Source organism: Abramis brama (genome assembly GCF_963993115.1).
Source record: "Abramis brama genome assembly, chromosome: 11".
NCBI classification, from domain to species: Eukaryota; Metazoa; Chordata; class Actinopteri; order Cypriniformes; family Leuciscidae; genus Abramis; species Abramis brama.
In genome coordinates, this window is record NC_139973.1 from 1,971,438 (window position 1) to 1,997,500 (window position 26,063).

At 36.3% G+C, this 26,063-nt stretch overlaps 1 protein-coding gene across 7 annotated transcripts in view; it reads left to right on the forward strand.

Annotated features, from left to right (window-relative positions):
* The window catches only part of tox2 (TOX high mobility group box family member 2), a 129,716-nt gene that overhangs the window by 84,278 nt on the left and 19,375 nt on the right, over positions 1-26,063 (forward strand). For 4 of the 7 annotated variants that reach the window (XM_084129109.1, XM_084129110.1, XM_084129111.1 and 1 more), the window contains 2 exons: positions 20,726-20,959; positions 26,020-26,063. The exon at positions 26,020-26,063 is cut by the window's right edge and continues 187 nt beyond it. In XM_084129109.1, the coding sequence (XP_083985235.1) occupies positions 20,726-20,959; positions 26,020-26,063 (278 nt within the window). The remainder of the gene's footprint in view (positions 1-20,725; positions 20,960-26,019) is intronic. The other 3 variants (XM_084129114.1, XM_084129113.1, XM_084129115.1) reach the window with 1 other exon arrangement.

Genomic DNA, 26,063 nt, shown 5'->3' on the forward strand with positions numbered 1-26,063 from the left:
TATATAACATTTCAGTCTTTTTGATTTTAAAACTCAGTTGTAAAACTGGAATCCAGTGCAATAACAGCGCCGAGTTTAAATTCAACTTTTCTGGTCATTCTTCTAATGGCTCTCTACAAAAGAAGCCACTTAAAATGGACATCAGGCTCCGGCACAAAATGGATGACAGACGTTCTGCAGCCGTATGAATCTATGCATGCAATTTCTTTAGCAACCACAATGCATTAAATCAACCATTCTTTCATTTCGAGATCCCATTTCTATATTGACACCCATCGAGCGAGTGAATATAGAGTGTGCTAGTCAATAAATCTCCACTTAATGACACCAGCATGATGGACTGCCATTTTATTCCCATTTCTTCCTCAAGCAAACTTAACCACGAAGCAATTATGTTCTGTACTATTTGTGCACTAAAATTTCTGGTTGTTTCCGGTCGAGGCGTTTATTAAGTTTTATATGCCCATGGTAACAATGATAAAACCAATCATTTTTTTGAAGAGCTAAGCTCTGTGCGCCGTATAAACGGGAGATGTGTAATGTGCCCTATTCACTGTGATGCTGATAACATTTCATGTTTTACATTGACCTTTTATGACCTTTGCCTCCATCTGAGTTTGGTGAAATGAAATTTTAGATGGCTGATTCGGTCCTGTTTGGTAAATCGATGGCATTGAAACACTGCACTGGTTGCATTCTCAGTCTTGCCACAAGAGGCGCTATTGCAGAATTCAAATAACAATTAAATAGCTTAGCATCAACAACACATTCGGTTTAATCGCACAAACATTTGGAGGTAACACTGATTCTTTCTTGTTTTGTTTGACAGGCTTAGTGACGGGAGGAAAAAAGATTTTCGAAGCTTTGAATCAATTGAACTAATTGCCTTTGCGAATCAATTATTTGAACCAGTGATTCGGAGCACGTATCAAACTGCTAAAGTCACATGATTTCAGTAAATGCAGCTTTGTTGCATCATAACCACTTCAAAAAGTTTAGAAATTTTAAAATGATTCAACTTGAATGAAATGCATAAAAACAAACCAATTGAAATGTTTTATTAAAAGTGTAATCTTTTAAATGCAATTAACCAATGGTCTAATACCATTAAATGTGAAGTGTCTGTATGTTATTTGATTAAATGCTTGGTTAATCATGCCAATAAGAGACTATTAACTTTTGTTTTATTCTACAAATGTGTCATTAAAGTTGTGTAAAGTTTGTTGTCGTGGTAAAAACCTTATAGAAACTGGTTCATGGGTTCACACAGATCAGTTATGATGTAACTCCGAATCACTGATTCGAATCAAATGATTCGCAAAGGTTTCAAAGCTTCACAAAAGCAGTATTTCGAGTGTTTCACTACTAATGCAACCATGACTCAAGCAATGGCCTGCGTTTGGGTGAGACTGTTTGTTTCTCCAACCAGTTGACCGTTCGCAAAGACCCGCCCCCTTTAGTTACTGTTGCTATGTCTGACAAGCCACGCCTCTCTCACGCCAAAGTCTCAACTTTCAAATTTGGTCATTTTTTAAAAAGAAATTTAAACAATAAATCGCGTTTTGTGGCTCTTTAATGTGTCTGACAGATCGCTCAGTTAAAGCTGCTCGTGAACCGATCATCTCTTCCTTCTGGTTAATTTATAGCATCAAATAAACATGAATAAACATAAGAAGGAATGTTGTTTTAACCACGGAAAGACGTCAGGACACTCCGTTTTTCAAGTTCAAATCCTCCAACGTTAATCTACTAACTCTCCTGACTGCTTCGTCGGACAAACATGGCGGATTCGGCGGATGGCAGATTATCATTGGTCAGATCACCTGTCAATCAAACTCCCTGCGAAGAGTCAATTGACCTCTCGCCGGCCCCTCCCCCAAAACGGCCAATGTCCAATCACACATCATAGCAACCGTTACTATGTGAGCAGGTCCGACAAACATTGACTCCAAGCAAGATGGTGAAGCGGTGCGCCCATGGCGTTTGTAAATCGGACACTAGATACCCTGAGAGATTGTCTGGAGGAGTTGTGTTCTTTCCATTCCCAAAGCCGAAAACACAACGTGAACGTGAGTTGAACACAATTCACAACTAGGAAATAGCTTTGGCTTAGTTAAAGGTGCATAATAGATAATATAATAGTGAATTATTCTGAATGCCTTATATTTTGTTTTATCTATTTCATTTTATTAGTTATTTATCATTTCATTTATTATTGGGGGCAGTCATGGCCTAGTGGTTAGGGAGTTGGACTGGTAACCCAAAGGTTGCTGGTTCGATTCCAGAACCGGTGGGAAATGACTGAGGTGCCCTTGAGCAAGGCACCTAACCCCTAATCGCTCCCCGGGCGCCACACAAAGGCTGCCCGCTGCTCTGGGTGTGTGTATCCACGTTTGCAGTGTGTTAACTACTCACTACTCTGCTCCTAATGTGTGTGCATTAACTTGGATGGGTTAAATGCAGAGGTCAAATTCCAAGTATGGGTTACCATACTTGGCCGTCACGTGTCACTTTCACTTTCACTTTCACTTATTATATTATCTGTTATGCACCTTTTAAGCCAAAGCAATTTCCTATTTGTGAATTCTGTTCATCAACAATGGAAATAAAACATTCTGATTCTGATTCTCAAAACGGCTATTCTCAAAACAACAGAGAAATGTTAGTTAGCTTTGAATGGCTTTGACGCACGTGTAGGTTTAGCTAGCTAACATACCCTTGTATTTTAACAAAACTCAGATTTCACTTGAGACCGGTAAGCATTAGCCTCGATAGTAGTCGTGTCTCCTTCATTGCGTATTTTTATATTTTGAATATATCCCTCCACTGCATACTGTAACCCCTTTTGCCTCGATCTGGAGGATATCGCGGAGGTATTGCTCCAAAAAAGGTCACTGACACGCACGGGTATACCTCTTCCCGTCATGGCAAATCTGTCGCGCTGGTCGTGTTTGACCATTTGTTTGTCGGACGTAGCAACAGTAACTAAGGGGGGCGGGGCTCGGCGAAAGGCTAATTGACCCTTCGCTAAGCTCCGCCCTCCTTAGTTACTGTTGCTACGCCTGTCAAGCTTTTGCGCCTGGCACGTCTATTACAGTATGTATGCACTGGTTTCAGACATTCCCAAGGAGATAATTAGTCATTTTTGGCGAACAGGTGAAAATATGAGAGAGCAAGACTGCAGTATGCATTCGAGGGATATATCCACGACATAATATGCAAACGATTAGAGAATAATTTCATCAAAATTTAAGCTAAAGTCTATAACGTTAGGTCTCAGCGCAAGCAGCAGCGCCTCATACGCTGACCATTCAAATGGGAAACACACAAATTGAGGAACAGCTTTGTGCATGCACAGCAGGGTGAGTGAAATGTGAAAATATTCTAATATTTATAAATCAAACAGCTTATCCATATGTAGGCCTATTGTGGAATAAACACAAGACATTAGCCTGACCACTTTGCAATGATAACATTCTCCCGCTTATATCTGTAGTGCGCCAGGCTAACGTTACTGCTCACACGACGTGGGTCACATAGTGACTACTGTTATGAACTGATTAAGTTTGCATACCAACCTTTTCCTTGGAGATCTCCGGCAAGCCCCCTGATGTTCCCTCCTTTTACTAACTACCTTTTACTTTTACTAGAACACTAACAACGGGAGAGTCGCGATCGGATTGGGGTAACGTTACTGGTTTGGCCGCCATCGATTAACAAAATGCTGAAATATATTTTTAAGTAACGTTAAATTATGTCAGTGAGCCTCCGTCTTGCCTTTAATCACACTGCTTGATCCACGAGCTGAACAATAACTTTATTCTAGAGCTGCTATAAAGCCAAAACACTTTACTTTAATTTCCTATTATTAATGTAAAGCTGCTTTGGAACAATCTACATTGTTAAAAGCGCTATATAAATGAAGATGACGCCCGGCATTTCTCCCCTTGGGTTTTAGGTTTCGGGAAGGGAACAAAATCCACCACCCCGTCCAAACTTTTAGGATACCGGGTATCAGATTCTCCCACGCCTAGTTACGGTTGCTAAGCCACGATTGGCCTGTGGCGGTTTTCGGGCGTGGCTTAGCGAAGGGTGAATTGGAATACAGTCAATGTTTTTGAAATTCTGTTGGTGACAGTTAACGGTTTTTTTAAATGTTTTAAAAATGTCAGTTATGCGAACGTTCAGGGAACATTCCATTTTATCATTTTGAATGTGAACATTCTGAACTTGAACATTCTCAAACAATTAGTAACATTTAAAAAAAATAAAAAATCCAACTGAAATGTTTCAGGAAAACGAATGTTTTGATAATGTTATTAAAGACCAGATATCTCTGAGCAAACATTCTATTAACGTTATTTGAAGAACGTTTGTTCGTTACTTTGAGAGAAACTTTCCAGAACGTTAGCTGGGAATAATCTTTATGCACATCTGAAAGTGCTTATGTTTCGCATATGTGTTTCTTGTCTCCTATAGTTTATGATTAAATTGAACAGCAAAAAAAAAACCCTGAACAATGCAGTGCGCTGTTGAGTGTTTACATCCGCAAAATTCAATGCAAACAAGACCAGTTCATTTTGTTTAGGGGTGTTCGGTGTTGTTTACGGGACGGGCTTTATCGCACACAGAAGCCTTTGCTGATGAAATGAATCTCTGCCATCAGGGGATCAGTGCATATATTCCGTCTCCAGAAGAGAAGAGAAGAGAAGCCATTAGGTTTCATCTTCCGTCTTGAGTAGAGCGAGCTGGAGAGATCTTTTTTCATTAGAGAGAGAGAGAGAGACTGTCAGAGAAAAGAGATGGAGAGAGATGGGCTGGAGGGGCAGAAAGAGTGATAGAGGAACGGGAGGAGCAAAAAGAGGTTGAGTGACTGAACACAGCACCGGGATAAAAGGAAAACTGCTTTGAATGGAATGTCATCAGTACTAAGAGCTTTTTAAAGTATATCAAACAATTTAGACGGAGCGCCGCTGCATGGACACAACTTCCATCTCCATAACCGTGTTTGCACTTCTGACGGAGAGTAAATATCTGGACCAGCTCTCTTTACTGTTAATGCATGTTAATTCAGCGCATATCAACTCCAGAAACAAACTAACCAGAGAGATGCTTTGGGGAAAACATGGTTGTAGAAACTATTTTCACTTAGAAATCACTTGAAAACTCAGTAGAAATGGAAAGTAACACATTGAATTAAAAAAACTGTATTTACTCCAGGAATCTTAGGTTTATTTTCACTTTACAAACTAACCAGAGAGATGCAATGGGGGAAAAAAAAAACATTGTAGAAACAATTTTTGCTTAGAAATCGCTTGCAAACTTCACAATTGATTACGAAGAAATGGAAAGTTACACATTGCAGGGGGGCAATTCGTCCTAAATTTTTTTCTAAAAATGGAAAGTTATACACTGAATTAATTTTTTTTAATTACTTTAGTAATCTTAGTTTTATTTTCAATTTCGAAAAGTCCTTTTTGTTTTTACAGTGTGGAATATATTTTTGTCCAGGAGAAATTATATTTCTATATGACCATGATCTTTCTTGATGCTGACCATTCATTCAGCACACTGCCATTTAATATCTGCGATGTGGTAGCATTGATGTTATTAATCTAACTTTTACTGTATTACTGTACAAATATCTCATAAGGGAATAAATGGCTTGAAGCGAGAGCCAGCTGTGCTAATGTGGATATTAAAGTTAAACATGTATGTGGATCTGATGATTTGAGCTGCTTAGCAGATGCTACATGTTTCGTTAATGAAATGTCACATTTCAATGAGATTTCAAGGGCAATCAAGTGAGTTAAAAAATGTCATTATCAAGAGGATAATTTGCATTTGAAATATGTGTCCTTCAGTACAAGTGTTTTGCTGAGCGTTTTATGTATGTTGTGTAATACAGAATAATATCGTTCTGACACGAATGGAAACGGGAATGTTTATTGGTTGATGTTAAGAGTGCGGTGAAGTCAATAATTGGAGAAAAATAAAGCATTAATCCGCATTAGTTATATAGTCACTTCAAGCGTAGTTTTAGGGGCCGTTTACACACCACCATTTTCAACTGTGATGTGTTTTGGCCGTTCATTTATCAGACAACGGCATTTTCGGGACTTGAAAACACAAGCTGGGTTTCAAAAGTGCACGTTTTTTAAAAACAATACTTTATCATCTTCATGTAAACAGCAAAAACTAGTGTGAACAGGGATCGTTTTGACAGCGTTGTCGTCTGTGCTCAACACGTTTCAGTTTTTAGTACATTGTTGTCGCGTAAACTTGTTCATGACGTCACCAAAACTTTATTTTTTATCTAAATTGTTATGCTGACAATGTAATTTGTGATGTGAAATGTTGCGTTAGATTAGTAAAGCGTGCACAACAGTAGAGCGCGCCGCTTGCAACGTCAAAGTCATGGGTTCGATCCCCAGGGAAAGCATGAATTCGTTTCACGTAGATTTAATGCTTTTAAATAACATGTTACTTTCAGAACAATAAAAGTAAAGCAAAACCTTCATTATCACCTCAAGTTATCCTTGCTAACTAGGTTTAGTATTGGTTAAAAGTACATTGGTGTTCAGGTCGATGCTCCCAACGTCAAAGTCATGGGTTCGATTCCCAGGCAATACATGAATTTGTGTGTGTACATATACATGCATATATTATATATTTACAAACGTTTATGTTAGATGCGATTAATGGTGATTAATCAATTTGACAGCACTAATAAAAATACATGCATTCTTTCAATGCAATGCAAGTCACTTTGGATAAAAGCATCTGCCAAATGCATAAATGTAAATAAATGCAAAATAGCAGCCTCGCTCTCAGACTGTGTGTGTATTTTCCCAGTGCAGTGTCGTGTAGAGTGTATAATGGGTGAATAGTAATGGTTTTACAGGCCTGTACTTAGACTGGTAGATTCATCACCGCCTGAATGAACCGGACTGTGGTCGGGACTGGAGCAGAAATAGCCTGAAGATGATGGCCTGCCCAAACTCTCAGGCTATTCCTGGCCAGTCGGCCTTCCACCAGCTTTAATCAAATGTATTTTTGTTGAATTCCACCCAAGATATGAAAATAAAATGCCCACCGAAAGGGTTTATGGCGTTTGTCAAGGTTTGTGTTTCCAGAGCATGTCAGACGAATGCGGAGAAACTGAGGCCCTTTTCCTCCAGAACGGATGGAGCGATGTGCGATTAATCAATATAAAGCAAAAGATATTTGCATCACGGCACAACTCAGGGATTACATTTGTAGCGGAAATGCTTTATGGAACTATTAATATCTTTTATTTTCTTTCCCTCCATCGCAGTTCAAAGAGCGTAATAGAATGCATTTCCTGCAAGGAATATTACACCGATGATTGATGGATCTGGAGAAAACGGGGAAAACATTGGGCTGTTCAATAGGCCCTGCGAAATCTGGCCTCGCACGAAACGAGAGAACGAGAGAGAACACGAGAGAGAGAGAACGAGAGGAGAGAGAGCGAGAGAGAGAGAACGAGAGAGAGAGAGCGAGAGAGAGAGAACGAGAGAGAGAGAGAGCGAGGGAATGAGAGAGAGGGAATGAGAGAGAGAGAGAGAGCGAGAGAGAGAGAACGAGAGAGAGAGAACGAGAGAGAGAGAGAGCGAGGGAATGAGAGAGAGGGAATGAGAGAGAGAGAGAGAGCGAGAGAGAGAGAATGAGAGAGAGAGAACGAGAGAGAGAGAGAGCGAGGGAATGAGAGAGAGGGAATGAGAGAGAGAGAGAGAGAGAGAGAGAGAGAGAACGAGAGGAGAGAGAGAGAATGAGAGAACCCCCCTGGTTTTTAAACAGCTTTCTTTTCACCTTTGCGATTATTTATTTTCAAATAGTCCTTCAGGGTAATGTACCATTTTCTTATTTCACACCGCTATTTCCCATAAATGAGGGGAAGGTGCGATAAATCAAGAGGGAAACATAGACTTGCGCAAAAGCTGCGAGAGCGCTAAAGATTTATGTAACACATTCATGTTTTCCACTTCTTCTTTTTAGTGCTGCACTGTGAAAGCCTGCCTAATAAAAGCCCCTATTAATATTTCCTGTTGCCTAGCAACCGCAGGCAGCAAGTAATAGCATTCCGTGGAAAAATAGATGACCGGGCCGATAAGGAAAAATTCAATTCTTTTATTATCTCTAGGGAGAAGGTGCCTTATTTCCTTCTGCGCAATATGATATGAGAGCAGGCTTGTATATTAAGAAATGTTTTAAAGAAATAGAAGGTGTTTTCCAATTTCATTATATCAGGAAAATGGAAGAAGAAAAAAGGAGAAGATCTGCTTTTTTTTTTTCTCCCTTCTCTCTAATAAAGTCCATTAGGCTTTGGATAGTGCTAATCAAGGCGTCATTTACAGATTTAATTTAATTCTTTTGAATTTTCAATCACGTTCCCCTGGAAATATGAGACTTTAGGTTGTGCCTAAAGTCTATATGTATGTATGCATATATATATATATATATATATAGTGTGTATGTGTATGTATGTATACATACATATCTATCTATCTATCTATCTATCTATATATATATATATATATGCATGCATACATACATATATGCATACATACATACGTATATGCATACATACATATCTGGTAAATTGTAAATTCTCTATATTACATTATAGGTTTAATATCTTGTTGTGCAGAGCATTTATTATATATGATATATGCATGATATATTTTATACAAAATGTCTCCAGAAGTGTGCACATAATGCTAATGTCAGATATGAGATCAGTGAAAAGCTTCAGTTTTACGGCACAGTCGTTGTCCTTGTTCTGTTCTTGTTTAGTCATTGTCGTCTCGTTGTTTACTGGAAAAAGAGCAGCACTATTGGGAAGGACATTAGTCGTTGCTTGGAAACTAAGTGATTTGATTTGAAGTCAGCATAACTATAGTATATCCATAATGTCCTTATCAGAGCGCGAGGGAAACAGGAGACGCCGGAGAGGAGGAACACGGAGGTGTGTGTCGGATATAACAGGAGCCCCGGCTGATAAAGGCCTGTTTTATGTATCTCGTTTTGTCACTGGCTTCTTTCATACCTTATCAAAGCATGAAATCACGTTCATATTCCTGCGCATGTATCTGGACACACATCAGCTGACTGAGGAGAATGTGCTGCTCTTCATAGTGTCCTCTGTTATGTTTTATTTGTGTCTCAGATGTTTCTCATAAAATAAAGAGGATACAAAAAGAGACCCAAACAAGAAATATAGTATAAGAAGTATAGATCTAAAAAATATAATGTGGATATACTGTAGAACAGGGTTATTAAACTCAAACTAAAACCATACAAAAAAACATTTTAGTTGCTGGAATTAAAATAAATGTTAACCTATTTTATTTCAGCTTATTTTACTGCACATCTTTTGCAGGGCGTTTATTATATAATATATAAATGTGTGACATTTAATATAGAATTTTTTCAAAAGTATGTATGATCCTGATGCCGTTTTCAGGTTTATTTTATTATTGTTAAAATAAAAATAAAACCAAAGCATTATATATATAGTATATATAAATATATATTTAGTAAGTATATATATATATATATATATATATATATATATTTATATATAAGTATATATTTTTCAAAAGGATGCTGTTTTATGTCATTGTCAGGATTATTTTTTTATTCTTGCTCTCGAATAAAATTAAAACCATAAAAAAAAAAAATTGTTACTGGAAATAAAACTTAACTGAAATATTAATAAACTTAAACATGTTTTATTTCACCTAGTTGCCATTTATCATTTAGTTTAACCTGTACTTGTAATAAATTAAATTGAAATATAAATTAATAATAAAAAAAAAAAAATATATATATATATATATATATATATATATATATATATATATATATATTTCAAATATATATTAAAATATATAATAAAATAATAATAATTACAAAAACACAATAAAATGACATTCTTTAATTAACATTACAATGAAAAAATAAAAAACGACAAGCTCATAACAACTATAAATGATAGTAAAACAACACTAATATGAGGCTCAGATCATTTATTCTGACTTATAATATGATATTTGATTCGAGGGGAATCTGAGCACAGTTTGAGATGTGAAACTCTAGTGGAGACTCATCTCAGTTCAGTCTCTCTGCTGTCAGAAACACTTATTAAAGATATTAAAGCGCTGTAATGATCAGCTTCAGTGGCATCTGTCCGTTTAGTTGAAGTCAGCTGACGTCTCAGAGTCTCCAGCACAGATATATAAAACATAAAGAACTGTGAAGATGATCTGAGCTAGCAGCGCTTGGAGCCGCTCCGCTGTCACACACACGTGCCGAGCATGTGTGAAGAGTTAACACACTTACTAATCATCCTTAAATGAACCTAATTGTTGCTGTGACACCCCGCTGAGAGTGTGTGTGTGTGTGTGTGTGTGTGTGTGTGTGCATGGCTTCTGCCTCCAGGCTTCTTTTCTCATTAGATGTAGTAGAAATGTTCTGTCTTTCTGCCTGTTCCATGTGTTGATACGGCCGTCTCTCTTCTTCCAAAAGCCATTTCAGAGCTGTCATGTCAAACTCAGACTTCAGCCCAAACAAGATGAGGTCGGGAAATATATACGCTCCGTTCCAAAACCTAGTGCGCTGCCTTGCTGTCTAAATAGGCAGCTGCCTGCTAAGGGCTCATTCGCATAGTGCTTTATAATTGCTGTCTCAGGCCTTCGCATCAGCTCTTGCAGCTCATGTTCAGAATGGAATACTAGCGCACTGCATACTACACAGTGTACACTGCATACTACACACTGCAAACTCCACACTGCATACTGCATACTATTTTTTTTAAAACACTAGGCATTATTCCATGATGAACATTTCAAACAGTATGATACACAGTTGTCATGACCTCAAAATTATTTTATATTTTAATTATTTTACATTTAGCATTAAAATTATTGTTCTTTTTCAATTTAAATTTAAATACTTTTAATTTACACCAATTTTATTTTAAAAATTATCGAAGTTCAATTATTATTTTCTATATTAATTTACATTTAGATTTCACATTTTTACTAAAATATTTTTCTTAAAAAAATACGGTTTGTTTTGCATTAGCTTTTTATTTTTATATTTTCAGTTTTTATTTTAGTAAGTGCTTTTGCCATTGTTATTATTATTTCTTTACATCATTTTTTTAAAACGTTTTAGTCATTTTAGTAGTTCAACTTATTTCAGTTAGTTTTTTAAGCGTTTTAAGTTTAGCTCATTTATTTCAGATATAATTCAATTTCAGAAAATAATTTGAATATTGAATCTTAATTTTAGTTAACACTAACAACACTACATAATACACACACACACATATTAGAGATAGTTAGTATTAAATTACACTGAAAAAAATGATTCAATTTTAGTTCAACTTAATGCATTTGTTTAAATGTAGCTAAAATCAATTGTGTGCAACCACTTACCATAAAAAAAAAAATTGATTAAATTCAACGAATGATTTTTTTCAGTGTATTATGAACTACTATTAGTATTCAACTATTGAAAGAATCCAATACTGAATGAAATACAAACATGTGTACGATCAAGAGTTTTCTCGTGTTCTGTGCAGTGCATTCTGGGATTGGTCTCTCATTAGATTTTGTCCAGAAGAATCTCTCAGTATTGCTGTTTTAGATCAGACGTCCTGTGATCGGTCTTTACACACTGTCTGACTGTCTTCACATCTCTTCATTGTACAATAAGCCTGGTATGGTTTATCAGCTGTGATTACAGACGAAGCCTGTGTTGTGTCCCGCTGAGACAGTAAACCACTGACCGTTCTGTAGGTTTATAGTGTTAGCCTCATTACACACACACACACACACACACACATAACCGTTGTGAACATGCAACTAAGCGTCTCTGCTAAAGCCTTTGTTTGTTAGCTTGTTTGTTTGTTAGCTTGTTTGTTTGTTAGCTTGTTTGTTTGTTTGTTTGTTTGTTTTTCCTCCCATCTTGGTCACATTTTAAAGATGTACTGAGCGAAACCGCATTACATTTAATTAAAATGAATGCATGAAAGTGAATTTGTTGTTGTTTCGGATGAACACACGTGCATGCGTGGTGCAGTCGTGGCGGTAATGAACACGTAGAAAGACCCTGCTAGTCTTTTAGAGGCGAAACGCTTCTCGTCGCCCCTCAGATTTACATCCCAGCTAATTGAATTGGAATATGATGCAATAAAACTGTCCCAGCCATGAAATAAAGGCCCAATCAAATTATTTCAATTGTTGCCTCCAGTCTCCTCCTCCTCCTAACATAAAGACCTTGTGAAAACTGAATTGGATTTCTGTGGTTTTCAGTTCATTCAGAGATTGGATACTGGAAACCCTCGGACTTCAGATTATTTGACAACAACATTTCAGTTCTATCAGCGTATGTGATTGATTGTCAACCGTTAAAACAAGCATCGTTTGCATTTATTCACTAGGAGAACAATTATAAGGATGTTTTACACACACGTCTTGCTAAACAGGGTTTATTTTCATAGGAATTTTGACTTATTGATGGATTTTATGTGCTTAACAGTGAGTGTTTATCATCTCTGAGGTTGCCAGAATGTTTGCATAAAATCATATCAGCTTCATGCAAAATTTTAGTTTTCATGTAATTCTGAAACAGACAATTCTATTTCAATGAAATGCTGTTCTTAAGATTCCTGAAGAAAAAAAAGGTTTCACAGTGTTTCTTGATCATCTAATTATCATATTAGAATGATTTCTGAAGGATCATGTGACACTGAAGACTGGAGTAATGATGCTGAAAATTCAGCTTTGATCGCATGAATAAATTACATTTCACAATATATTCACATAGAAAACAGCTATTTTGAATTGTAATAATATTTCAAAATTTTTACTGTATTTTTGATCACATAAATCCAGCCTTGGTGAGCATAAAAGACAAAAACAAAATGAAAACCCAAACTTTTGAAATATGTTTAGTTCTTTGAGTTCTTCAAAAAAAATGCATTGGTGTTCGGGTCACACAGAGATTGCAAGTGAATTTCACAAATAAAAACATGAAATTTGAAAATACTTTAAGTTTCGACCAATAAAAGCAGTCAATAGTAGGCTATAGAGCACAGAGCTGTAATGCATTGTGAGAGCAGGTTGTGTGAGATCTCTGAGGTAAAGCTGATAACAGCTGATGAATGAGGCATGGAAAGCCCGTGCTGATCTGTGATCTGTGATCTGTGTGTGAGTGTGTGTTGTGAATGGAGCCGCTCTGTGATGTGGTGCGTTGAGGTTTTACTTTAGCTCGGAGTTCAAAGACAAGCGCTTTGTAACCGTCTTTCATTTCCACGGGCTCTCAGAGATGAAACTCGCACGTCTTCGGGGAGGACAGGTTGCGTTTGCTTACAGATTTAACCAGCGCTTGATTTATAAATTGGCCGCCTTATTAGCACCCGGAGCGTTGTTGTAAATGACCCCCACGGGCATCGGGCGAGAGACTCAGAGAACGAGATGTGCTGGGTTTCATGTTCTGCCCTCGAGGCGAACGAGGAGTCGCGGTGAGGGCAGATCTCGATGAGATTCCCCCCCGCCCGCGTGTTTACGGCTCCAGCACGAGAGATCCGTCTCCGACGCTCGGCTAATTAAAGCTGCCATGGCCGCGAGCCTGCCGGGATAATGTTCTATTATTATAGTCATTTGTTTCAATTAACCGCTCTGTGATTTTACAATAGCAACTGTGAACCTGCGTGGAGTGAGCCATCACTCCCAACAAGATGTCTTCAATCAGAGGCAGCGGGCGAGAGAGATCGCTTACCCATCATGCCTTGTGCTTCGGGACTCGCTTTACACTGGGCATCAGAATCACTTACAATACTGAACAAAACTGTACTGAATACAACACAGAATCACTTACAATACGGTTCTGCGGTGAAATGCAATGCATTAAAAAAAATGCATTGGTGTTGATTGCACACGGAGATTGCTAGTGAATTTCACAAATAAAACATGAAATTTTAAAATATGTTTAGTTTGACTGGACACATGATCTTTGGCATTAACAACTATATAACAACAATACAGTCCCACAGTGAAATGCAATGCATTAACAAAAATTGGTGTAGAAACCCTTTTCACACAGAGATTGCTAGTGAATTGCACAAATAAAAACGTGAAATTCGAAAATATTTTAAGTTTTATCTTTGGCGTTTACAACTAAGTGTCTATTTTGGTTAGTTGCATTTTGCACTTTTTCTCTCTAGCTGTCAGACTCGTTTTACACTGGGCACCAGAATCACTTACAATACGGTCCCACGGTGAAATGCATTAAAAAAAAAATATGCAGAAACCATTTTGACTCAGAGATTGCTAGTGTATTTCACAAATAAAACGGTGAAATTTGACAATATTTTAAGTTTGACTGGATGCATGATCTTTGGCATTAACAACTATATAACAACAATACAGTCCCACAGTGAAATGCAATGCATTAACAAAAATTGTTTGTAGAAACCCTTTTCACACAGAGATTGCTAGTGAATTGCACAAATAAAAACGTGAAATTTGAAAATATTTAAGTTTTATCTTTGCCGTTAACAACTAAGTGTCTATTTTGGTTAGTTGCATTTTGCACTTTTTTCCTCTTGCTGTCAGACCTGTGACCCATTTTAGGGTTGTGACCCACTAGTTGTGCACCAGTGGCCTAGATTCACTCTCATTGGCTGTGTTCAGAATGCACTATTGCAATATTTACTATTTTTGCATAATCTAATAAAGTCGGAAACATCACTGCAGGAATTACTTGGGATTTATTTGTTGCATTAGGAATGGAGGGGTCAAGTTGAGCACATTGCATTGTGGGATACGGTATACAGTGTGCTCTTGTGGCGTACTGCAAATTAAGTAGGCCATCCGCATGCAAACTGCAGAAGTGTCTATTCTGAACACAGAAACTTAATATAACTGAATTATCATGTGGCCTGAACAATTGTCATATGAAGCAACACATATACAGTATGATTATTCTGGTGTAGTTATTTATGTCAGGTGGTTATACTGGCAATGCATGATAATTCATGTAAAAAATACTGTACAACTTTCTGGATCCTATTACATTTTCGGACACATGACGCATCCAGATGATCTACTGTATTCAATGGCAGAAGAGTATGCATACTTATGAATATCATTTGTCGATATATGCCCTCAGATTCATTACAAGCATCTCTTCAGCCTGGGTTGAGGTCGGATTCGCAGACAATAGCGTTCAGATATCACACACGCTCGATGCGAAGCTCATTATTGGATGGCGGTTGTTATTTGGCTGTGATGAACAGCGAGTTCAAAGAACTCAAGACACAACAGAGGAACAGGAAATGAAGTTTCTCCGCTGAATGAACAGAACGTTCTGTGAATTGGCGGTCAGGGTGTGGAACGTGTCTTAAATGCTTTCCGTTGCAAAAAAACTTTTTCTTAATCAGTTTTTTTTTCCAGTGTTGTTTTCCAGTGACATTAAATATTAAGTGTTGCTACCAGAGAAATTGAAAAAAAATAATTGTGGTTTAAAACAAGAAAATTATTCGCTAAAGTGAGAAAAACTTAAGCCTGACATGAAATAATAATAGTGAGAAAAATCTATTTTTTTTTTAAATGGAATCTTTTATTGAACCTTAAGACAAAAAGCATATTTGTTTGTATCATATTTTATGCATTAGGCTTTTATGGCTCATATAGTCTGATATAGTGAGAATATGGAGGAAAAAAACAGCTCAATTATATTCAGAGCAAAAATATTCAATTTATTCATATGGACAAAAAGTAAGATCAAAAGATCAATGTTTATAACAGTATAGCAGATACTTACATAAAATGCACTCAATAATATGTCTTGGTAAGATTATATTTAAATGCTTAGTTTATGATCAAAGCTCTGTAGTTTTAAAACAATGCAATTCAATGATGATTGAGAGATGAACAAATAAACCTTCCTCAGAAGCCTGATGATCATATTTGATACTCATGATTTTTCCCCCCAAAAATGATGATTGATAATCAAGAAAACCGAAGTTGTTTCAGTCCAGTTATTCTTACATTAACTTGATAAAAATAAGTGCAGATTTCAGATCATAAAGACACGTGAAGCACGAGCTGAAGTACAATTAAACTGAAAGACTTTAAACAGTCTGAACTGTCGATCAGAGACAGAAGCACTGGAGGAGATTGAGTGCGACATGTTCTTGATCATGTTGATCATTTAGAGGCCTTAGAAATTCATACGCAATGCACTGTAAATCATTCGTGTCTATGAATATGATATCTCAGTCTGAGCCGTAACCAGACACCATCCCCCCCCCATCAAGGTTTATACTATTTAGCAATTAGCATACAGTACCTATGGCAACCACTAACCTTTGTGAGTCTGTTTCATGATGTTTGTACAGCCATCCAGCCAGCTTTATATAGCCTGAACACATGACTATTAGAGAGAGCAGAGCGGTTTTCTCTTTCACTCTCCCTTATTGATCAGTCTCTCTCTCTCTCTCTCTCTCTCTCAAAACGCTGTCTCTCTGCAAACAGACAGCATTGCAAACAAATATTCAATATGTCATCTAAATGTGCAGTAAGCAGCCAGCAGACAATATATTGTTTGTTTAACAATTCACGCCGACTGCTTTGTCTAAATTGACAGTAAAGAGAGAAGTCGTTTGCTGAAGGTGCACGTCTTTATTCTTTTGATTATAACCGTGACTCCAAATAAATTGAAAGCAAATGTGGTTTGGAATAACAGGGCCGGCCACGCTCTCACAAAACACTCGCTCGTTTGCCGATTTCGTTCGCTTAGAATTGCTTATTTTAATGTGAAATGTGAGAGCAATGGCTGTAGAAAATAATAAAAGTCTAATGTTAAAATAAGAGATGAAACGGTACAGTAGACTCTGTTTAAAGGACAGTAAATACTGATGAAAACATCTCTTTCCATGCATGTTTTTTAATATATCCTTTTCTACAGATCTGAGTTTGATCTATGTGTATTTGTTGTTGTAATAAAGCTGTTATTTAACATTAGTTAATGCATGTGCTATAGTGTCTTTATTGATGTTAGTTAGTGTAATAAAAGCACAACTGCTGACTATCAAACATTGATAGTTCATGTTAGCTCAGGTCCATTAAATTATCTTTACAGATACTAGTCAATGTATTAGTTGACATTAATTAACACTAACTAAGATTTATAAATGTTTTAAGCGCCGTTCACACCAAGAACGATAACTTTAACAATGACGATATAGATCCACACCACAAAAACGGCACAGAGAAACGATATAGTCGAAATCACTTTCAGAAAGATTTTTCCAGCTGATGAATAATTAAAACTCTGACAGCCAATCAGAATCAATCCTGCTTTTAAGAGCTCGAGCATTTAAAGCGACAGACGACAAAACTGCAGCGCTTCGTATAAACCGAACGCTGATTTATTAATCGTTATAGTTATCGTTCTTGGTGTGAACAGAAGCATTTTTAATTGTTAGTTCATATAAGCACATGTATTTAACTAATGTTAATGAACAGAACCTTATTGTAAAGTGTTACCAATGAACTAAACTAAAAATGCTTTATTTTGATTTGAAAATACTTTTACTAAGGTAATTCATTATTTCTATGTTACAATAATTCAAATTATCACAGAAGTACTGGGATAAAAGGTTATAGTTCAGATGTAAACACTGATGTCTACGGTAGTGATCAAAATATAGTAAATCACCTTTTGAAAGTAACATGGTGCTTCAAATAAACGATTGTATCATTACATCATTACACCAGTAGGTGGCGACAAGTGACTGTTAAAATGCAAATTCTAGAGATTCGTTCAAAAAACGCTGATTCATCCAGTAATGAAACAAGTGAAGTATTTATGAGTGAGTCATTCAATCATTCAATCAAGAGATTCGTTCAAAAAACGCTGATTCATCCAGTAATGAAACAAGTGAAGTATTTATGAGTGAGTCATTGAATCATTCATTCAAGAGATTCGTTCAAAAATGCTGATTCATCCAGTAATGAAACAAGTGAAGTATTTATGAGTGAGTCATTGAATCATTCATTCAAGAGATTCGTTCAAAAATGCTGATTCATCCAGTAATGAAACAAGTGAAGTATTTATGAGTGAGTCATTGAATCAATCATTCAAGAGATTTGTTTAAAAAACGCTGATTCATCCAGTAATGAAACAAATGAATTATTTATGAGTGAGTCATTGAATCAATCACTCAATCCTATTTTTACTCAGAGTAATTAAACATTTTAAATAGACTGCAGCAATTTTGTCAGAACCTCTAGTAAATAACATTTGTTTAGTTGTCGGTTCAGAATTGTGGGAGGACGTTTGAAGCAAAATAAATAAATAAAAATAGCAATTTATACAGAATAGTGCAGCTCTAATCTATGCAAATGGTTATTTTGTTGAGCTTTCCTGAGAATTTCATCTGGTTGTGTATTTGGCAGGTCCCTAAACAGAAAGAGAGATAAAACACAGTTAATCGTGTGCATTTTTCTCATTGTATTATATTTTTTTTGCACAGCCTTTTCTCAGCGAGAAATGGGCCAGTAATTCGAGTCAACACTATTGAAATGATATTCAGAATTTCAAACGGGACGAGGGTGCTGCAATGATGCTTTGGAAACAAATACCATAAATTATTCAGCGAGAGAGAGAGAGAGAATAGACTATGATAGATTGGTGGTTTTCGCGGCTGACTGCGGAGTCGTCCCGGTACCTTTTGTCCCAACAAAGGTTCCAATCACAGAATTGGGCCGTAATATGAAAATTCGCTCAGTGAGCCCATTAGCCTCTCTCTCTCTCTCTCTCTCTCTCATTCTCTCTCTCTCTCTCTCACAGTGAGCCCATTGCACTCTCTCTCTCTCTCATTCTCTCTCTCTTTCTCTCTCTCTCTCTGTGTTGTGCGCCCAGATTAAAGAAGAGGGTGATGCTCTTGGCCGGCAGCGGTTGCTATGGAAATGGGGTTGCCGTCGCTATGATAGGCCATTCATGTTTGATTAATTGGTTTTTCAATGCTTCTTGGTTTGTGAAAGCCCTTAAAGAGCAACTCCACGGAAAATGGAAAATTAATGGATTCTCTCTCTCTCTCTCTCTCTCCCCAACATTAAAGCTATTTCGCTGCATTTGAAAATTGAACTAATGGTGTTGCTGAAATTTGATTTGAGGTTGGAGGTTGTGTTTGGGCCGCTTTTGGAGGGGCTGTTGAGTATTCGAGATCTGAAACGTCTAAATGAGGAAAGCCTTTGTTTCAGGTCTGCTTTTGTACCGACACTTTAGTAGGATGTCCTGTATATTTCCAGGCTAATTCAACTGAGAGCTGCTCGCACCCCCTGCGTTTGTGGACTTTGTGCATTTTTCTTGCTCTTTCATTTTAAATTTCATCTATTAGCAAGTCTTGAGAGGTTAATTAGCACTATTACAAGCCCTCGCTAAGATCACAGCCGTTACGGTAATGTTTACTCTGCCCAGACCTCTCTGACTTCATGAATCATTTTAAAAGCACACAGTTGATGTTTAATTCAGCTCAACTCGTGAATGTTGCATGGAGCTAATAAATGCAAGTTCATCAACTTTCTCTATTTCTCTTTCTTTTTGATTCGTGGCTGGCTAAGTATTCCCATTTATGTGTAAATGAATACATCCGTTCGCCGTCCTGCCGTCGACATCCGCTCACATCTCCTGATGAGATGCTTTTTGAAGAGCAGCCACGGAAATGAAACATGGTGAAATATTAAAATACAAGAGTTACAGATGCTCAGTTTGAGAGGATTCTGTGATTTGAGGGAAATTAGAACCGTTGCGTTTTTTAGCAAATTAACTAACTAACTTAATTTAGCAATGCCTGGTTTGAAAAAGAGGATTTGTATCTTTTTTTTTGCATGGTATAAATGTACTAATGTATATAAAATAAAGAGTTGCATCATTTGCACAGTATTTTAGCATCTTATAAACCACAATCAGGTTTAACCAAGTGCAAAATGCACTAAAATACATTAAAATTTTAATGTATAGTTGCAAAATGGAGAATTGCACCATGCAAATCACATTTCGACCACAATTCGCTCTTCTGTATATACAGTAGTTGTATATGCATTACTGTGTATGTGGTTATTTACTCAATTGTTTGTGCATGTATGATTTATGTCTTATGTGGTGAATTCTTACTGTTGTTTTTAAGTGTCAAGTCATTAATGTGGTTGCTTTGGGATTCTTCCGGGTTGAGCGCCAATGGCGTTGTGGCTTTCTGAAGTAGCTTTGAAATTCATGCTGAGAGAAGTGCGGTTGATGACTTACAGTAAATGATGCTTATCTATCTAGATCACTCTCTAATCTGTTTATGTTATAAGTCAGGCTGAAACTATGAAAGGACACTTTCAAAACCCCAGGGTTCAGTTGCATTGCAATTTTGCATAGCGTCGTATATCTACGGCCTCCTTTAATTAGTTTAATGCATTGATAAGAGCTTTGTTTTGTAGTCATCATAGAATTAACTTTCCTTAACCTTAACAAGACACCAATAATCAGACGTCTGCTTCAAAGGGTGAGGGAAGAAGCGAACATCTTTTTAAAGGGTCTCTGTAGAAGAGAAAAGACTAAAGGCGAACCGGCCTCAATTGGTTATTTCTTTTCAAAATTACTCGTAGTAAAGTCTGGTCTTCTTCTCTCACCCTAGATGCCGGCGTTTGCGGGGCAAGCGGGCAGTTATTACCCCCGTGCCCACCACAGCCCCATGCTAAACAGATCTGCCCGGATACTGCCCCACCCCATGAGCGCCCTGTCCCAGCTCAGCTCTCAGATTGGCCAAGGCTCCTTTACTCACGGTTCCCCATCATCGCCAGGAAGTCAGTCAGCCACGCCCTCCCCCTCAAGCTCCGCCCAGGAAGAGGAAGCGAAGTACCACTCAAAGGTACATCAACGTTTCCTGCAAAGATCTGGCGTTTCACAGAGCGATCGGCATGAAGTTGCACGTTATTTAACAGTAGAATGCAGCGCCGACTTATTCTTCCTCATGCATTTTCTCCTTAGAAAGACTTTACAATAACATTTCTTGGTAACACTTTATTTTACAGTGTCCTTGTTATGTATGTTACATGTACTTACCATAGTAGTAACAGTAAATTATGCATAATTACATGCAACTAACCCTCAACCAAATCATAAGCCTATCCTACATGTAGCTGCTTAATATTACTCAGTACTTAAAATATATGATTACACTGTAACAAAGACACCTTAAAATAAAGTGTAACCCATTTCTTAATGCATTATGTATCATAAACATGTTCTTCTTAGTTAACTTATGCTTGCTTAAAATAAGCAATATTAATTTATACACCTTGAAATGTTAAAAATATATGCAGAAATTGCTATTAACTGAGATTAATGCATGCTGTAAAATTATCGTTAGTTCATTGCATTAGCTTATTGTAAAGCATTAGTGATGACCATCGATTTGTAATCAATGATTTTAAGATTTACTCTAGATTTTAAAAGTTTAAAGTTTGAAATGAATACTTTTATTCTGCATAAACACATTCAGTTGCTCAAAAGTGACAGTAAACATATAAATGTGAATAAATGCTGTTCTTTTGAACTTTCTATTCATCAAAGAATCCTGAAAAATAAAATAAATCAGGGTTTCAAAAGTGATAATAATCAGAAATGTTTCTCGAGCATCAAATCATCATATTAGAATGATTTCTGAAGGATCATGTGACACTGAAGACTGGAGTAATGATGCTGGACATACACAGGATATAAATTACACTTTACTATATATTCACATAGACAACAGCTGTTTTTAATTCTAATAATATTTCACAATTTTTTCTGTATTTTTGATCAAATAAATGCATCCTTGGTGAGCAGAAGAGACTTCTTTCAAAAACATGAAAAAATCTTGCAGACCCTCAAAGTGTTGCACGGCCCCAAAAAAAATATTATTATAATTATTAATTTTTTTTGGCTAAAGAATCATAAATCATCAGTGAATGACCTCAGAGCTCATGGCAGGTCTGAAAGGTTTATATATTATGGAAAATAATGAATGTGATTCTGACTTCCGGAGCCATCTGTTGCGCGTTATAAAGGAGCATAAATGGCAGACGAGAGCTTTGAGAATAATTTCCTCTCTTTATTTAAAAGCAACTTCAGTGTGAATGTTTTCCGTGTGTCTCAATAGTGTTTACAAATCTCTGCATTTTAACTTCACATCTTGACGTCTTTTGTTCACTGTGATTTGCTGGCAAAAACATGTTTCTCTCTCTCTCTCTCTCTCTCTCTCTCTCTCTCACTATCCTTCTTTTCATTTTCATTGTCCCAGAAAACCAATTACTCCTGCTTGTCCGTCATCCTCTCCTTTTATTGGAAGTGTCAGTTTGAATTTAATTTGAATGTTGCATGTAATGCGCAGGCAGCTCGAAATCCCTCATTATCGCAACGCTGCATGCTTAATTGGATTGGAGAATACAAAGAGTGAATTAACTTACATGATGTTTAAATTGCATTGTTCTTCAGCGAGCTTATGGAAGAGTCCGGCCCAATGCAGCACAAAGCCCGGTGCAATTACACCTGGTCCGAGTAGATCTAAAGCCACTCTGTTGCCAGTCAAAATAAGTCAGAAGTCTTTCAGTCGGCCGGTATTGTTGGTTCAATCCTGGTGGATTTTAATAATAATGCCGTCTGGACAAAGGCAACAATTAGCACATTTCATTCCCAGTGGTATTTCCTCCGCCGCTCCTCGACACATACAAACACACGCTAATGCATTTAAACTCTGTGACACTGACACAAACACATTCATCCTGCGTTTAATTTTCCTCTGGAATGTGCCGTTGCGCTTATGGAGGACATGTGTGATTGTTTACGCTTAATCAAATTAAATGTATATAAATCTGAAGCATTTAGAGGCCTGATTCCAATCTTTTCCCAGAATGCATTACCTGTGTGTGTAATTGACATATGCTGTGTATATCCATGCACGTGTGAATGTGTGTGTTTTTGCACATTAATTGAATCCAGGAGTGTTTAGTTTGGAAATATGCAGCTGTGCACATACGAGTCACGCGTGTGGACATGCACATGCATACACATATGAGACACGTTTGAATGTGGAGTATGCGAAAACACGTACAATCATGCACATACTACTAGTGTATAAAAACTCTCTATCGTGTTACTCTCACGCACGCAAACTCGCTTTCACATCAAACTCAAAGCAGAACACTGAGAGCGCACACTGCATTTGATAAAGCAGCGTTGACGAACTTCATAAACATTTCTGAGGTTTGTTATCGCCACAGTATTCATGTAAAGTATGAGAACGAGTGCACTGAACTACTGTACATACTCAACATATTCACTATCCAAAGAAACATTGGACTGACAACATGTTTGGACTTGATTCAAATCAAAACCTCACTCTGCGTTTTCGACAGTTCGGAGAGAGACATATGCTCTTGCCAAATCACATATGAATATTTTTGGTATGAAATTTTATTCATATTGATTCATATTGAAAACATAGTTTTGGACATGAAATTGTTTATTTTCTGTGCTGATGTAGTTCCTGTTGGAAGTTGAGTCTTATTTTGCAGAACAATTTATTGAACTAAAATTTAAGTTCAATTAATTATTTTAAGTTAACTTTAAATAACATAAAATATTAATATTAATATATATATATATATATATATTTTTTTTTTTTATTTATATATATATATATATATATATATATATATATATATTATTAAATAATAATATAGTAGTATATATAATAATAATAATAATATAATGTAAAAGAATATTTACTTTTTTAATATTTTCTTTTCTTCATAATTTCAAAAAAACTACATAAAACTTTTAATAATATAATAAAAAAAGAAAATTATATATATATATATATATATATATATATATATATATATATATATATTTTTTTTTAAGACTACTTCTATAGTATTATAAAGGTCTAGTCTTTAGTGATTACTTTTTAATATTTTCATTCACTTTTTTCATTTTATTTTTATATAATATATATGTATATATATATGTATATGTATATTTATGTAATAATAGTATTAATATAATACTATATTAGAATAGTCTTTAATATTTACTTTTTCATAATTTCAAAACACTATATACAATAACTTATACTTAATTATATATATAAGATTGCATAATAAAACTTAATTATATAATTTGAATATATATTATATGTATGTCTTTAGTATTTACTTAATATTTACTTAATATTATATATATATAATATTTCATGTTTGTTTTTTTCACATTAAAACAAAAATCAATTGTTTCTGAGTTATCACGTGCTAGTTTATGATTTCATTTGATCTTGAAGACTCGTTCAGACTCTGTCTAATGGCACTAATGTTGTTTTGCGTGATCATCATCATGTAAATCACATGTAAAGTCAGTCGTGAATGGAGATTTTACCGCGGTCTGCTTTAATGGAGCATCAGCCAGTGATTCACGCTACATTTCCTCTCTCTTCAAATTAGTTTCTCTTTTTTGGTACATTGAAAACGCTGATGAGAGAGAATGATGTTATCTAACCATCAAGTTCTGCCCTAGAAACCTCGTTCACTCGTTTGCTTTAACTCTTCTGTGTTTTCGCTCCTGTTAAAGACAAAGATGTATTGTTCATCATTCTTTATTTCTATCTCTCTCTCTCTCTCTGTCCGTATCCTCATTTCTACTCATTTAAATAATGGAATTGTGTTTCTATTTTAAATGCACAGTGGTTTTAGATGAAGAAATGCATATTAGTGTGCATCAGACATGAGATGATGCAGCACTGATTCAAATGGGATATTAACAACGTCTGCTGGACTCTCTGCATTAAGAAATCAATTTCAGCCGCAATGTTTGAGCGCTCAGAAGAGAGTCCATGAACTGTCAGAGTAGATTACAGCGCTGGCGCTTGACTGAAAGCATTCTGGAATCCAGTGCATCCCATTTTTATTTCATGATGTTTGCAGATAAAAGACAACCCGCATTTGCGTCGCCAAACATGCATGTGACTGGAACAGCAGTGCATGCTGGGAGATGTAGATGCACTTGAAGAACTCTTAGATATCAACAAACTACACATGCATTCAATATTTCATTTTCATTCTTTGCTCTTCAAGGAAACTGAACTAGAATGATTCCAGCACTGATTTGTAGCAAGGAAAGACTTTATCAATTGCTGATTGGCTATTTTAGGTAGAAGGCGGGACTTATTTTGCCATATTGCGCAATGCACTTTTCCCAATTCTTAAGTAATATGAGTGCACTGTCTTTGTACAGTCAAACCAAAAATTATTCCGACACCAGATATAATTTTTGATATTGTTTTACTAGTGTGTGTGCAGGACACTATAGTTTATTAATGTAAGTGAGGAGAGCAAAATAAGTAAACTGTGAAATATTTTACCCAATAATTCTTCATACAGCAACTACCAGTAACATTTATACAAATTTGGGACCAAATATTACTCAGACACTTTGATCTGATCATGTTTTGCTGAAGTGTTTTTTCTTTAATTGCTAATGCTCTTTTTACACACAGACTGAACAAAATGAAGCATTGCTTGGTGATTGGTTGAGCTAAACTGGTATTATCTAATTGTGTAGTTAAATTTAACAGCTGACAGATATTCAACATAATTCATGTGTGAGACAGTCTAACAGAAGGACGGACAAAACCAGTCAAATATCAACTGAGTTCTGCTCATATTTTATTACCATTTTCTAAACTATAGCGAATAAACTGTGATAATGTGAGAAATGCTGAAGGTGTCTGAATAATTTTTGGTTTGACTGTATATCTTAGTCTTTGTTTGTCTAAATGCAACATTGAAACATTGACTATTTGTGCACAAGAGTTTTTGCATTTGAGCTTCAGTCTTGTTGACTCGAGTAAATGTATCCCGACTGACTCGTGTTCTCTCTCTTCCTCTTCAGATCGCAGGAGAGAAGCGGCCCTCCTCTGACATGATGAAGCCCAA